At 41.2% G+C, this 17,271-nt stretch overlaps 1 protein-coding gene across 1 annotated transcript in view; it reads left to right on the top strand.

The window, feature by feature from the left end:
- Positions 1-16,104, top strand: part of LOC150078607 (adenosine deaminase-like) — a 109,050-nt gene extending 92,946 nt beyond the window's left edge. The window contains exons 6-8 of the mRNA XM_090383688.1: positions 13,010-13,251; positions 14,360-14,486; positions 15,812-16,104. Of these exons, the coding sequence (XP_090239814.1) occupies positions 13,010-13,251; positions 14,360-14,486; positions 15,812-15,916 (474 nt within the window). The 3' untranslated portion in view covers positions 15,917-16,104. The remainder of the gene's footprint in view (positions 1-13,009; positions 13,252-14,359; positions 14,487-15,811) is intronic.
- The last annotated feature ends 1,167 nt before the right edge of the window (positions 16,105-17,271 follow it).

Genomic DNA, 17,271 nt, shown 5'->3' on the forward strand with positions numbered 1-17,271 from the left:
CTTCCACAGAAGAAATGTTTTCATTTTGGAAATTTCTGATATCCGATAATTGGATTCCAATAATTCATTCGGAGAACTGTCATCTGAGACCGAAGGGAAACTGTTTGTTTGAACACCAACGCATTTAACCAATGAAGTCGAATCGGAATTAGGACTTTTCAGAGTAATACAAGATGCGGGCATGAGTAACAGTCGCCACTAAAAATTTTGTAGTCAACAACAAATCCGAACGCACTTTGGTCAAGTTGGTCAGCTGCAGATCAAGTCCGAATTCTGTAAACAGAATTCTTGTTGTAACCCTGGTTTTTTTTTTTTTTTTTTTTTTGGGGAGGGGAGGAACTTGCGACTCTCAACTCAGTCACATTGTGAAAAGAACCCATAAGAATTCCTCGCCTCATTGACAGGATTCGAACTCGGGTCTTTCCCACCCAGTGTGGGAAGGATGGTGATTATTAAGAACTGCGCTACCCACGAGAGCGAATCCCTGTTATTTTTGTATTCTTTGGAAATTAATCCAACACGAGGTCTTATTTATTCGTTAGTAGACTTTGCTTGCTCTTAGTTTCCTCAGTTCATATTGCTGACGATTGATTTGAGCGGATCTCCATGAAATTAACTCCCTCCTCGCATCTCAATCCTCAAAAGAAATTAGCATTCTTCTGGTGTATTGTTAGCTCACACGTTGGAGGAGAACTCTAATATCTACACTGTCATTAGATAAAAGCGAAATTATCCGACGGCAGACCAATGGACGTGTATTCGATCTTCATGAGTGTGTGTTAGGCGTGACCATTGTCTTCTACACTAATGCAACACTATCATAATTTCGCTGGATGCGCAATGCGATATTTCATACAACTAGAAAGGGTGCGGAGGAATGTTTGCTGATGTTATCGAGGCAGTGATAGGCTGGAAGGAAAATTCTAGCCTGAGTGGATACACGGAATAAGAACTAACTACTGCCGAAAGTGGCCTCCGTAGCCGAGTTGTCAGGAGCGGGAGTGCAGTAACATACGCTCTTTGAGTAGACCTGGGTTCAAGCCCCTGACTGCTGAATACGATCGATCTGCCAACACAGCGTGGCAGATTTTGGTCCATTTCCCTCAGCATGAATTGTTGAGGAGGCTTCCATCCTGCAGTGGGTTGATAATGGCTGCACTTTACCTTTTACTGCCGAAAGCAGAGGTAAAAGTAATTCTTGCGCCGCTACTGGAACATGCAGCAGCCTGGAAAGCAAGGTGTCAGGATTTGAGGCACTGCTGTGGGTCATGGAACAGGGGAATAACACTGTGTTACGGTAAATAAGAGTAAGAACACGTGCATGTATAGTATCTTCTAGGAGCATTGTAAATAAATTTGATGAATTTGAGGCGCTGGTGAAGACATCAAATGCAGACGTTGTAAGAACAGTGGAGACGTGATGGCACTCAGACATAAGCGATACAGAATTTGAATACGGGGAGTACAACGTGTACAGAAAAAACGACAAACAAGATAGGGGAGGAGTTATGCTGTTAGTTAAGAAACAGAAAATCTAAGGAAGTACATCCAGATGGCATGGATGGCCAGTGTAGCGCTCAGTTTTTTTGGAGTTACATAAGCATTGGGAAGTTCTTATGTCAAAAATGAGAGTAGCAGTGTGCTCTGGGCCTAACGACTCTGAAGAGTACAACGAACAACTGTACAGGGAAATAGAAGGGCCAGTAAATCAGGAAGTCTTATTCCCAGATTTTGACCGGGACTTGTGGATTAGTCACTCGCACACTAGCAATGCTTTTGTGGATTTATTGGCTGATTGTTTTCTACAGCAGCGGTTCTGGAGGCAACACTCTTGATCTGATTATCAGCAGTGATTATTCATACAATACGAATCTGCTGATAAAAACCCACTGGTGTAGCGATGATCACTGTGGGATTTACTTAAAGACAACACCTACTGCTAAAGGTAAAGAGAAGAGATTTTGCTTTCGTAAAGGTGACTACAGGGGTCTCAGACAGTTTTTAAATTCTGTGCAGTGGGACCAACTGATGACATTACCATCAGCAAAGTCTAAATGGGAAGCGATACAGAAGTTTATGGTAGATATAAACTAGTCTGTAATCAAGTCACAAAGGAGGTTAGGCAAGCGAAGGCAGATTATGAAAAATCTTTGCATCCTTAGCATCAAAGGATGCAAAGAAAAACAGCAAAGACTTCTTTACTTCTCTAAGCACTAAAAGAAAATTAATTAATCACATTGCCCACCAAATATGCTTGGTTTAACTTTTGATTATCTGCTCGGGTTGCTGTCACACTGAACGTATATTTCGCCCGTACATTCACACATTAGAAATGGTTTTAGAGACGTCAGAAATATATGACAGAGAGATAAATTATTGTCATAACTGAGGGGAAAGTAGAAGAGAAATTGTTGAAGCTAAACATAAAAAAAGTACTTGAGGTGGATGGGATCTATCCAATGATATTAAGGGAGGCAAATAAATCCTGTCATAATTATTAGAGCAGCTTAAGATCCAGGAGAGGTCCCTTTGGACCGAAGATGTGCTAATGTATCCCCAGTTAACAAAGTGGGATCAAAAAGTGACATTAATAATTGAAAACCTTTAGCTTTACTTCTGTTTCACGGAAAATAATGGAGCCACTGAATAAAGAAATAATGCAGGACCATCTGGACAGGAATGCAATTATACTGCAGTCACAGCATGGATTTATTACTGAACTTGTCCGATCAATTTGACTGAACACTAAGATGCGGTCACAAAGGAACTGGGTGCAGAAAATTATTTTGATATCATACACTTGGGTTCAGAAAGGCTTTTGATATTGTTGCACATAAAAGATTGCTGGAGAAACTGGAGCATTATGGCATTAAGGACAAGTTGCTACTCTGAATAAAGGGATAGTTGAGTGGGAGACAGTAGTTACCAATGGACAGTACTCTTCGTGGACAAATATTAGTGGAGTCTCCCATTGTTTAATGATATTGACGAAGGCCAATCAGGGTTAATGTCTAAGTTTGCAGATGATAGAAAGATTGGTAGAACGGTTAATGACAGTGAAGGTTTGCTACTTCGATTAAATCTAGAAAATTTACGGCAATTGAAATTTAACATTGACAAATGTTAAACTTCATGTGGGTAAGAGTAATTAAAGATTAACGTACGAACTTTGTGGTCATACACACGGGTTGGTAGAAAATGAAAAAGACCTTGGGGTAATTGCGCAGTCAGATGTGAAGGTCTCTGAGCAGTGCAGACAGGCAGCCAGGATAGCTCCTAAGCTCTTTTCAACGATCTTCAGGAACTTTTCTTGGAGGGATAAGGAGATAATCATCACATTGTATAAGGCCATGTACAATGTCGCATCTTGAATGCTGCTTACATGTCTGGAGGCCTTACTTTAAGAAGGATTTCGAGTTCCAGAGAAGGGCAACGAGATTGGTCAGGAAGGAACAAAAGGGTGGCCTTGCCAGAAAAGGCTCCATTTCTACAGATTACTGCGTCTGGAGTCTGGGCATCTGTGGGGAGATCTGATTGAGCAGTTTAAGGCTTTGAATGGATTGATCAAACGGAATGCTAGTGGGATTCTTCCTCTTGATCAGACCACAAACACATGAGGGGGGCGTTAATTCCAATTCAGGAACGATGATTGCAGAATTGGGCGTGCGGAAGTTTGATCAGAGTGTGGTTGATTAATTGGCCCACAGTCACAAGAACCATTTGTTCTTGTGACTATGGGCAGTTTGAATAAATTCTAGGAAGAACTAGATAAACTGTTAGATGGGATCCACAGATGATGTGGGAAGGATTTCTTTTTTGGCCGACGCCGTATAAGCTTGCTTTCTTGCATCATCTGCCACCGCTAATACTTTCTTGAATACTAATAATATTGGCTCACCACTGCTTTACGCTGACTGAAAATTAGTGTTGCTTTTCAGAATAGTATAATGAGCACATTGAATGAGATAATGAAGCTTCAAACGAATGATGAAATGCTCGCAATCGCATGAGATCATTGAAAATGTTCATATGTCATTGAAACAACTTATTCAAAACTTTCTGTTCGAAGCAAAGCATGCAGTTTAATTAAATTCAGAGTTAATAACTCTGATCAAATCTTCGTTATAAATTTTAAACTCACCCGAGGTGTATCGGGGCAGGAAGAACAATTCAACGAACATAACGTAGACAATCATCCACTCAATAATGAACTGTCAACATGGCGACCACAATCCCACCCACTTCGAACTATTGAACTGAGTAGCTGGAAGAAACAGCTGAACTCTCTGCAGCGCCACCTCCGTATTGTTCTTGTCCTTTATTGTATTCAGAGAAATTCTAGCATTAAATCAGCTCGTACACAAACCATAAGAATAAGTATTTACTGTAACTAAAATATTTACAAATTAAAATAAAAATTTACAGAAACTGCTATTATATTAAATTAAATTATATACATATGAAAAACATTAAAACTGTGATAAAATCCTTGAGATAAAATACGCTAAAATAAACCGGATTAAAAGCGATAAAAACCTCTGGAGCTTTCGGAAGCATCGGCTTCCTTCCTCAGCAGTAACAAAACTTCCTGCAGAACGTCCATATATAACAGGCTCGCGGTACTTACACACGAGGTGCAGTCGGCGCATGGTCTGAACTGGAAGCAGAAATAGCTCGGGAACGTATTAATGATACTTTTGAAAGTATCATCCGTACTTAGGATGATACTTTCAAACAGAAGATGCATACGCATACCTCTGTCCCTATTCATAATATTATGGTCGGATGAACAGATTCGTAAGCTCTCGAGCCATTTACGGTTCCAGAACCCATGCGCTCGATCCACAATAACCGCATCCTCTGGGGAGATTTGATGCTGCTTCTCCCAAAAATGTTCGGCCACAGCAGACTTATTGTAATCAGCGGTTTCATAGCATTTGCATGCTCCCCCAGACGATCCTTGGGCCGTCGTTTTGTCTCGCCCACATAACATTCCCCACAATCCGGGCATTTTATCCTGTATACTACTCCACTACTCAGGTCCTTTGCTATTGGGTCTTTTACCTGAGACAACACTGTGTGCAACCTCCACCCGGGAAGCTGCACACAGCGTGTTTTATAACCCCGCAAAACTCTAGCAAGATGCTCAGTAAGGCCCGGATAGTAAGGAAGCCACAGGAACAAACGGTTCCTGACGGTTAGACTCTATTCCTCTACTAAACCTGTCTATGATCCTCTGGGGGTATCCGCATTTTGTAAGGTCTGCTGTGACTCATCTAATTTCACATTTTTGTCCTCAGAGGTAGTGCAGTGTGACCCTGCTCTATCTAGTAGAGCTTTCACTACACTATTCTTATGCTGCCCAGCTTGTACTGAACTATAATGGGTGTACTGGCCTCTGCACATAGGTTTTTTAAACACAGATGTTTTGAGCCTAGGGCCTATCCTAGAGACCAGTACATCCAAGAAAGGAAGAGTACCTCCTGTTTCCACCTCTGAGGTAAATTGTATAAATTGGGAGAAGGTATTAAGCCAATGGAGTGCATCATCCTCTCTCCCCTTCCGGACCACGGTGAAGGTATCATCAACATACCTTTTCCATTTCTTTATGGGAAGCTGACATCCACTAAAAACCCTGTCCTCTAACTCCTCCATGGCCAGATTGGCCACGATGGCGCTAATAGGAGATCCCATGGCTGTACCGTGAACCTGTTTGTACATAACACCTTGGTACACCATAGTGGTGCTGGCCAGACAAAGTTCCACACCAGAACAATATCCTCTACATTTAAAAGCGATCTATTACCCAAAGAGACATCATTACTCAAAGATTTTCTAACACAATATATTCCATGTTTAATTGGAATGCATGTGAATAGTGACACCACATCAAAAGAAATCATGCTCTCGTTTTCATTTACAATCAAATCTTTCACAAAATTCACAAATTCTTTACTGTCTTTTATGACATAGTTGGACTGGCCCACTATAGGCGAAATCAATTTAGCCAAATACCCCTGACAAAGCGTATGTGGGGCTTCCTATAAATGATACAATAGGTCTGAGTGGGACTTCTGTGTTATGAGTTTTTGGAAGTCCATAAAACCTAGGGAGTTGACATCCAGTAGCATGTAAGAACCAAAAGGTCTCCCTGGAAATCTTCTCTGCCTTTACCAATCCTGTCCCAGTTTATTTACGCGCCGCTCTAGGCCAGCCAACGGGTTTCTCTGAGTAACTTTATGCGTATTATTGTTCTGTAAAAGGTCCATTGCTTTTTTTGTGATAGTGTTCTTTGTTTAGGACAACCGTCGATCTGCCCTTGTCCGCAGGTAAAACCACAATTCCATCGTCTCTTCTCAGTTCATTCAAGGCTTTTCTTTGACTAAAGTTAAGATTCGGAGATGCTTTCTTTACCTGGCTCAAAATAACGGCAGATTTAACCCGGATCTCATTAGCTAGGGCCTCCGGTAGCTTGCTAATGACCCGTTCAATACCCATTGCTATCTCCGCAATGGGAGGTTTAGGAGGTACAACTGTAAACTTAGGACCTAAATTTAAAACTCCCTCTTACACTCCAATAAGCTGCCTATTACTCAAATTGTAAACAAAATGAGTACTTCTATCGCTACGTTGTACTGGACCTTCTCCCAACAACCTTTTAAACTTCATAATCTGCCTCAATGTATAAATGTCCGCTATCCTATAACTTTATCCAAAACTAATCTTCTAATGAGAGCCAAATGTCCGGAAGATACACTACTACTAATAACATCCAGGTACATACCTATTTGCCTCCTAGTGTCTCTTAACTCCTCATGTAACTTACGGATCCAAATGTTCATGACCTTCCTTTGATAACACAAAGTAACCCACTTTAATCGGTCATCCTGAAATGGTGTTTTGACTCTAAAGCCATATGGTATAAGTCCATGCGTTTTGCATCGATGCACAAACCTTAGGTGCTGCTTCTGTCTGGCCTCTTTTATACCATACTTTTGATATTGTCGGACGTGTTGCACTACAAATTGGCCATAGCTGCTAACGACATCCTGAAAAAGGCCTCTGAGGTTGGGCAAATTCATATTTTAGCATTAAATCAGCTCATACACCAACCATAAGAATAAGTATTTGCTGTAACTAAAATATGGACAGGAGGTACCCTTCCTTTCTTGGACGTACTGGTCTCTAGGATAGGCCCTAGGCTCAAAACTTCTGTGTTTAAAAAACCTATGTGCAGAGGCCAGTACACCCATTATAATTCAGCCCAAGCTGGGAAGAATAAGATTAGTGTAGTGAAAGCTCTACTAGATAGAGCAGGGTCACACTGCACAACCTCTGAGGACAAAAAATGTGAAATTAGACGAATCACAGCAGACCTTAGAAAATGCGGATACCCCAGAGGATCATAGCCAGGTTTAGTAGAGGAATAGAGTCCAACCGTCAGGAACCGTTTGTTCCTGTGGCTACCGCATACATTCCTTACTATCCGAGCCGTACTGAGCATCTTGCTAGAGTTTTGTGGGGTTATAAAACACGCTGTGTGCACCTTCCAGGGCGGAGGTTGCACACAGTGTTGTCTCAGGTAAAAGACCCAATAGCAAAGGACCTGAGTAGTGGAGTAGCATACAGGATAAAATGCCCGGATTGTGGGGGATGTTATGTGGGCGAGACAAAACGACGGCTCAAGGATCGTCTATCGTCTGGGGGAGCATGCAAATGCTATAAAAACCGCTGATTACAATAAGTCTGCTGTGGCCGAACATTCTTGGGAGAAACAGCATTAAATCTCCCCAGAAGATGCGGTTATTGTGGATCGAGCGCATGGGTTCTGGAACCGTAAATGGCTCGAGAGCCTACGAATCTGTTCATCCGACCACAATATTATGAATAGGGCAGAGGTATGCGTATGCATCCTCTGTTTGAAACTATCATCCTAAGTACGGATGAACGGTTTTGCTTAACACGTTCCCGAGCTATTTCCGCTTCCAGTTCAGACTATTCGCCGACTGCACCTCGTGTATAAGTACGTACCGTGAGCCTGTTATATGCGGTCGTGCTGCAGGAAGTTTTGTTACCGCTGAGGAAGGAAGCCGATGCTTCCGAAAGATCCAGAGATTTTTATCGTTTTTATCCGGTTTATTTTAGCGTATTTTATCTCAAGGATTTTATCACAGTTTTAATGTTATAATTTAATTTAATATAATAGCAGTTTTTGTAAATATTTTATTTTAATTTGTAAATATTTTAGTTACAGTAAAATGCTTATTCTTATGGTTGGTGTGTGAGCTGATTTAATGCTAAAATATGAATTTGCCCAACCTCAGAGGCCTTTTTCAGGATTCAGAGAAATTCGTTAACAAATATCGACTTTGTTTTTCTTGGTAAAAATGATTTCCGATCACCAGTTTTAGTTCATACAGCTTAGGTTATGTTAGGCTCTTGTTTTTTTTTTTTTTTTGGGATGCGTTTTATTACGTGGTTTACTCGACTACCAGCCCTTTTATTAGCGACTGTTAGTTTAGATTTGTACGCATTCGTGTTATTCACACTGACGCGCCGACCGGGCTAGCCGAGTGGGTAAAGTACCTGCCCGGCAACCCAAAGGTCGCGGGTTCGATTCGCGCCTTGGGCTTGGATCAAAGTACTGCAAAAACCTTGGGAGGTGCAATATGGCCACAGAAGCCGATGCGCCAACAACTACCACATCACACTGACGCACACCCTCGTGAGACTAGTGACTTTGTCACTGTGATGTAGGGTGGCCAGATTTATTAATGCTACCACTCTCCAACCAGAGGGTTGGAGAGTGGTAGCATTAATTATCCCCTCCCACCCCAAAAAAGGAAAATTGAACGATTTTTTTAGTTAATAATTAAACATTTTGTTTATATTTTTTAGATTTTGGTTTAAAAATGATAGTTTTCATATTGACTATAAATATTTGCAAATTTTATTTAATTTAGAATTTAAAATATTTCATGGTGAACCGTGGCTTTCCACGGGGAAGGATATCGATTGGATTGATATAATGAACGACATGGATGAAATAAAAAGCGTGAATTGGTCCAAATAATTTAATGCAATTTAGTGTCTTAATTGACATCAAGCTAAAGTAATTTTAGGTAGGTGACAAAAAAAACAAAGAAAAAAAGAAAAGAAAAACGTCCTGGTTTAATAGCTGGAAATCACTGTCATTGAACATATTTTGTGTTACTCCGAGCAGCCTTAAGAACATCGGCATCGTTTTTAATTTTCTCAGAAAAATCTAAACAAATATCTTTAAAATTGAGCGGATCATTAGTTCGCTTTTTAGGAGTGAAAGCGAACATCTATTCGCCCATCCCCCACTTCGAGTTCATTGCACTAAAAGTCCTTTCTGAATTTGGCCAAGTCCCCGGCACTTAAAAAACATACGAAATGACCTTGAAAACATTTTAAAGCTTCAAATGAACACTTTTCAAAAATTAAATGCCACTGACTCGAACACGTTTTAAATGTTTCAGAGGTTGACTCACTTTCAGAATTTGTTTCAGTACTGAAACCTCATCAAATAAATCATTCGTATCCAACTTCAATTAATTTAAAATATTCCGCTACTTCAACAAATGACTCGTAGTTAGAACAACCATTTTTAAAGCTTAATTTGCCAAGTTTCAAAAAAGGGCTCTTTTCATTAAAATTGAATTTGTTTCCAACGCAGCATTATGAAATGCTTCGGAATCAGAATATTCTATTAAAATAAGAACCGACCTGGAGCGAGGGGTGTTGGGGGTTTCAGGGACGGATGACAGTCATCATGGAATATTTGGGTATATGGGATGTGTTAGGGTAACAAGGAATAGGCATAGGAGCATGTATGCTTGCATGTATACCAATGCTAGAAGTATAGTAAATAAATTTGATGAATTTGAAGTGTTGGTCAAGACATCAAAGGCGGATATTGTTGGGATAGCAGAGACGTGGTGTCACAAAGATATAAGGAATGCAGATAAAGGAACCACTAGGTGGCAGTGATCACAGTGTACTGAAGTGGGATTTACTTAAAGATTTAATTACCATCAGGGGTAAAGGACAGGGTTTTTGCTTCCGTAAAGTACAGTGGTCTCAGACAGTTTTTAAATTCTGTATAGTGGGATCAACTGATGATGTTACCAACAGTAGATTCTAAGTGGGAAGCATTCAAGGAATTAATCGTGGATGCTACTAAAAGTTTCATACCAACTAAGAAATATTGTTCAAGGTTTAGGCCTAAATGTTATCAAATGAACTAATGAGACTCGTAACAGAGAAGAAAAATGCATGGGATGCATATAAATTATCAAGCGACTCAGAAGCCTATGTCAAATATAAGCTAGTCTGTAATCAGGTCACAAAGGAGGTTAGGCAGGCGAAGGCAGATTACGAGAAATCTTTGGCAAAAAGATGCTAAGAAAAACAGCAAGGATTTCTTTACTTATATAAACTCTAAAAGGAAGGGGATGAATCTGATTGGTCCACTTGACATCGATGGTTCGACTGTTGATGATCGTGCTCAGATAGCAAACAAACTGAATGAGTATTTTGCATCTACATTCACACGTGAGGAATTATTAAGGTTTCAAAATGGCAGAAGGTTATCAAACTGTAGCAGGGTGCTTAATGATTTTGTATTAACTGAGAGCAAAGTGGAGGAGAAATTGTTGAAGTTAAACATAAGAAAAGCACCTGGGGTGGATGGAATCTATCCAGTTATATTAAAGGAGGCGGCAAAGCAACTAAACAAACCCTTAGCCATAATTATGAGAACATCTTGAACTCAGGGGAGGTTCCCACTGACTAGAGATGTGCAAATGTATCCCCAATTCACAAAGGGGGATCGAAGGGTGACATGAGTAATTACAGAACAGTTAGTTTAACTTCTGTTCCGGGTAAAATAATGGAGTCACTCGTTAAAGATGCATTGCAGGATCATTTAGACAAGACTTCAGTTATAGCTCAGACACAGCATGGTTTTGTTAAGGGGAAGTCTTGTCTGACAAATTTGATAGGATATTATAATGTGGTTACAAAGGAACTGGATGCAAAAAATAATTTTGATATCATATATTTGGATTTCAGGAAAGCTTTTGACACTGTTGCGCATGGAAGACTATTGTACTAATTGGAGCAGAATGGTATTAAGGGTAAGTTGCTACAATGGATAAAAGGATGGTTGAGTGGGAGAAGACAGAGGGCGGTAATCAATGGGTGCTGCTCTTCGTGGACTAATGTTATTAGTGGAGTCCCACAGGGTTCGGTGTTGGGTTCACTGTTGTTTTGTATATTTATCAATGATATTGATGAAGGTATATCAGGCTTAATGTCGAAGTTTGCAGATGACACAAAGGTTGGCAGGGTTGTTAATGACAGTCATGGCAGTGTGCTACTGCAACAGGATTAGATAATTTGGGCAGATGGGCTAAGAAGTGGCAACTGAAGTTTAACCTTGACAAATGCAAAGTACTGCATATGGGTAGAAGTAACCGCAGAGAAACGTACCAACTGTGTGGTACTACACTTAAGGTGGTAGAAAATGAAAAAGACCTGGGAGTAATTGTGCAGGCAGATATGAAGTTTTCTGAGCAATGCACACAGCCTGCTAGGGCAGGTCATGGGGTTTTGTCAATGATATATAGGAATTTTGCTAGCAGGGAAAAGGAGGTGATTGTCCCTCTGTATAAGGCAATGGTCATGCCACGCCTTGAGTACTGCGTACAGGTCTGGAGGCCTCATTTTAGGAAGGATGTAGATTTGCTTGAGCGTGTACAGAGAAGGGCAACAAGATTGGTGAGGGGAATGATGGGATCCTCTTATCAAGAGAGGCTTAAATTCTGCAAATTGCAGTGGCTGGAGACTAGACACCTGCGCGGTGATCTGATTGAGGTGTATAAGGCCTTGAATGGGTTCAGCACGCTGAATTCTGATGGGATCCTTCCACTTGTTCAGATTACGAACCGAAGAGGGCATAAATTCAAATTAAGAAAGGAGAGATGTAGAATAGATGTGCGGAAATTTGCCTTTAGCCAGCGAGTGGTTAATTGCTGGAACAAACTTCCATCTGTCGTTGTGGAAATTGATAAATTTAAGGAGGAACTGGGCAGGCATTTGGAGGGAATGGTGTGATTTTTTTTTTTTTTTTTGGCTGATGCTGCTTTGCTTTCTTGCATCACGTGTGACTACTGTTACTACTACTACTACTACAATGGTGATGAACTTGATACCCAAAATATTGTTGATCAAGACGATTCTTCGGTGAATTTTTTACATCATTCGTTATATAAAAGAGATCGTGGCACTCGTTTCATTCTTCTCAAGCTCTTTTGTTGCTTTGCAAATTACCGTATTTCCCTATGTATAAGACGCACCTTTTTTCGAAAAATTTGTGGTCTGGAAACTGGGTGCGTCTTATACAGTGGTTGTAGATTTTTTTACTTGCATTTCCCGCTTTTTCGCGCTTGTTGTCTTTGCGCTCGTTATTTCGCACTTGTTACCGTTATATTAGGTTCGTTTTACCACGTTCTGCCCACAAATGGCTCAGAAAAGATTTTCGTACAGTGCTGAATTCAAGTTATCAGGAGTTGTATGAATTTTATGATGAATAAAACTTGAGTTCGATAACTTTATGTAATACATTATTTTTTTTCAAATTTCGGGCCCCAAAATTAAGGTGCATCTTATACATGGGAACGTCTTATCCATGGAGAAATACGGTATTTCGCCTCCCACGCCTGTGCGGAAATCGGCCAATACCATTACGAGGGACGGGCGTTGAAAAATGAAAATAAAGGACAAATTGCGTCCTCGCTCGTTTCAATAAAGGACAGGTTGGCTAAAATAGAGGATTGTCCTTTGCAATAAAGGGTGTCTGGCAACCCTACTGTGGTGTGACAATGTGTGAAATCAAGCGCTGTGACGCGATATTATTAAATAAATAAATACGAAGACATTGTGCTCGTGTCACTGAACGCTTTATTTATTTTTCTGTCTTCAGAAAGCCAAGGAGCTCGGTATTCATCGCACGGCTCACGCGGGAGAAGCGGGCCCCTCGGACAACGTCCTCACCGCCATCCACGAGATGCATGTGGAACGAGTGGGCCACGGATACCACACCGTGGACGACGCGCACGTGTACAGCCAATGCTTGAAGGAGGGCGTCCACTTCGAGGTGTGTCCCTACTCCAGCTTGCTCACCGGCTCGGTTCCGCTGAATGTGGCCAAACACCCCATCGTCAGGTAAGAAACCCTCTTTTCTTTATTCTTCCTCACGAATGTTCCTCGTAACACCGCACATTGCGTTTTAGCGGGTCCGGTTTCAAGGGAGCCGTTCGGCGTGAAAAGGTCGACTCGGGGGTTTAAATACGAGCGTCCACACATTTCCGATTGAACCGCAGACTGCAGTTCTGCTACGGAAGAATGGGCAGGTTCACTTTATTTCTTGTAGCAATGTAGTAGAACGCTGCCTGAGTCTCGGGTTCGTCCATACGGGACAAACGGACAGTAGCGGGAGAACGCGTGCATTTTATAACAGCGGCCACGCGGTGCGGTTGTAAGGGCCCCGTTTTTCGTTCTTCGCTTTGCTACTACGTTTGATAGTTTATTCGGCGTAGATACACGAACCCTCTGTTTAAGAGATGGCGTCTAACGACTACTTGGTTATTGACAGTCTGTCCTCTGCGCTTATTGGGTTACGTCAACGACTATCATTTTTCGTTAGAGGAGGTGTCCAATTTCTAAAAGTTCATCGAAGGAACGGCTGGAACAGGGGCAGAGACCTTCATTAAACGCGCTACATTTCAACAGCAGTCCCCACCCTCTCTTTTTGCCCCATCGCGACTAGCGCGGGTGTAGGATCACATAAAAATGAACGGCACCCTTAGAATTTCTAGTTATTATATTGACGTGACCATCGAACGCACCATTTTGTGCGATTAAATGCGTTCACACATCAGCGTCCGCAACTTTTATGGCGTGTTCGTTGGCTGCCATTACTTAAAAGTATTCCGTCTGTGTTCCCGCTCCTTCGGGGTGCCGCAATTTCAAAGTCCCGGCGTGTATATCGATGCCTTTTTTCGGCGTGTCCCCGTACCTGGCCACACTGCGTTCCAAGCGCAATCTTACGGTTGCCTCGTGCAGTGGTCACCGTGGTCGTTAATTGGACTTTCATAGTTTTTATTTAAGCGGGTTTTAATCTCCGTACGCATCGTCGCTACCTTCGCTATTCGGGAAATGTTTGTGACTGAACGAATCGATCAAATAAAAAAATATTTATTTATTTATTATTATATTTATTTATTTATTTATTATTATTTTTTATTATTTATTTATTTTTTTTTAATCGCAGGTTTGCAGAAGACGGGGCCAACTTTTCCATTAGCAGAGACGACCCCTTAATCACGGGAACCACGATGGACATGGAATACGACCTGCTTCGGAGTTTCGGCCTGCAGAATGTTCATCTCACCAGAGCGGTAAATGTGTTTCCTCCCTCAGACGTTGTGTGGCGCTTTCGTTATTTGAAGTTACAGCGCGCGGCAGCTTTCCCACACTTAATTTTAGTTTAATTTTCTGTTTGTACTCCCACACTTCGTGCGAGACAGTGACCTACTTTGCGTTATGGTTTTCTGTCTGGGGAACAAAATGTCCCTCCGATGACAACGATACAACTTGCACCCCTTAAGAACGACTCAGTTTACCCGCGAGCCACTTAATATAACTAATATCGTTTTTGTTGTTGGGTTTTAGGGGCATCGGCGACGAAGGCCGTGTTGTTCCGTGTATAGTCTGTAAATTGCGTGTGTTCTGCGGCCGATTTTCTGTTTGCCGGATGAAAATCTCGAGTTTCCGGGAGGGAATACTACGCTACTAGGAAAACTACCATCATTTGAGACTGACTAACTGAGCCATTGTGAAAAACACCCATAAATATTCCTGACGTCATCGACGGGACTTGAAACCCAGGTCTTTTCCACCTGGTGCGGGGAGATCCTACCAACTGTGCTGCCGAATGACTTCATTGTGGCTTGGGAACTACTTGGCCCTTCGTCAAACAAATGGCCCCAGTTGTGTTCAAGTAGTGTGTGTGGGAAAGAACACCTCAAATTTTGTCACGTGCGTGCATAACCAACCCCCATTATTGATGATTCCGACTTTTCCGTGCCGGGCAGAAAACGTGGTAAAAAAATGAGGAATGACACAAAGGAAATCGTTCTGTAGACACTTTCAGGCAAATGGGGAGAGCGTCCAGAGACACTCCAACTGGACAGCATTTTGCCGTGTGTTCAAACTAGAAATCACGGGGAATCGATGTGGCAGAGTGCGGGTCACAGTCACGTGGCAATACCAGTAAAATGAATGGCTTATACTCGAGTGTGGCGCAAGGTTTAGTGATCGTCTGTTTCTGCTGTTTTTGCAGTCACCGAAGAAGGGGTAGAGGAAGAACCACCTACGTTTGCAAATAATCTGTCACCCTTTAAGAAATTATTGGCAAAGTACTTATTTTAACGACTCCTTGTTAAAAAAAAAAAATCTGTAAGTAAAAAACGGATGCTGATTATTGCGAATAATTTTAATTTTTGCAAACTTTTATTATTTTCTGGAGTTAAATTTATTGACGTGACACAAAATTGGGGGGTAACGAAAGACAAACTAGGTGGTTCCAAATTAAAAATGGCCCTTTATTTGAACTAACATTTGGCAACTGCGGTAATAATAAATGAATGAACGCACGCAACTGTGGATTAGAAAAAGCACTTCTTTGAGCGGATTAATTTAACTGCGTTTCCTTTCATTTCAGAACTTCAACGCAGCCCGACACTGCTTTCTTCCGGAAGAGGAAAAGAAGGAGCTGATAGCGGAACTTGAGAGAGTGTACGTGGGCGCAGTTTTGAGCGAAGATTAATTTTTTTCTGACCCTGCTCCAAGGAAAGGAAAATACAAAATGGACGAATTTACAGCAGCGCCAGGGACGAACTGCAACCGCGTCGATTAAACTCATTTATAAAAAAAGTATCTGTTGTCGCGGGAAAAGTTACTTTACCTAAAATAATGCGGTCTAATTTGCATTCCATTAATATATGAATGAAAGATAAACTGTAATGTCCGGCTGTTCACGGGCAAACTACCTCAATAAATCTCTCTAATTATCTTTCTCTCGATTTCTGGAATTGTTTCGATCTGAAGAGGACAACCACAACACACTCGCTTATGATTTCGGCGCTAAACATCGTTAAAATATCGTTAAGTGAAATATAACGGTCGCAATCACCGTAATTTAAAAACAAAACAAAAAATCGCAAAACATGAGAAGGAAGGATATTTCTTTAATGCACGAAACAAGCGCACCAATAACTCCATCTGGGAGCGAAGCGAAGGAAGCTGTTACGCATCTTAAGAACATACAACCAAGCCTACTAATAATTTAATTTATCCTTTCAAAGCTACAAACGGTAGAAACAAAGCGTGAGCAGATAAGTCCACGAGCTCATCTGCTGATGGGCGTGCCCTACTTGACCATTTCCTCGCTGGCATTGTAATGCCACTGAATGGAAGCGTCGCTCTCAGTTGATGTCCCTCCGTGTCGAAATCCTTCTGAATTGCTAGCAGGCAATGGCGCGTTATACCTTCAAGGGGGGCAAGGCAAAATGGAATTCAAGGGCCCTATCTAAAGAAAAAACTAATAAAGAACATTTGCAATTTCATTTTATTGCGACAACAAAACAAACAAATTACACTGGTGTTCAAAGAAAGTGCATCACCAAGGAATTTCACATTTCTAACCCTTTTTCGCGATGGTATGTTACATTAATGACTAGCATCACAAATAGAACTATTATCTTTTGTTTATAGTTTAAGCAAAGATAAGTAATACTTGACAGGTGCTCTCAAAATATTCCTAAATGAACATTTCATCCTTTATTTGGTAAACAAGACAATCGGGGATGAAATGTTATCAGAAGCCTTCAATTTGCTTCATTTTAAATGGAAAAAAAAAAAAAACGAAAAGTTCACCAGGTACAAACTAATATTTAGTTGGACCGCCTCTGACCCTGATGACAGCAGCACACTGTCGCGGCATTGACAAGATCAATTTCTGGAGATAATCAACTGATAGTTCGTGGTTCCAAACACCAATTGTGAAGTTCACGAAGGGTCTTTGGTTTCTTTCTGGCAACTGCACATTCCACACGTTGCATTCCAACAGTTCTCTATAGCAGGAGTGGCCAACTTTTGTGATGCGATCTACTTTTTCCCTTC

The sequence above is a fragment of the Mastigoproctus giganteus genome, chromosome 10 (genome assembly GCF_048544385.1).
Source record: "Mastigoproctus giganteus isolate SK-2022 chromosome 10, ASM4854438v1, whole genome shotgun sequence".
Lineage (NCBI taxonomy): Eukaryota > Metazoa > Arthropoda > Arachnida > Uropygi > Thelyphonidae > Mastigoproctus > Mastigoproctus giganteus.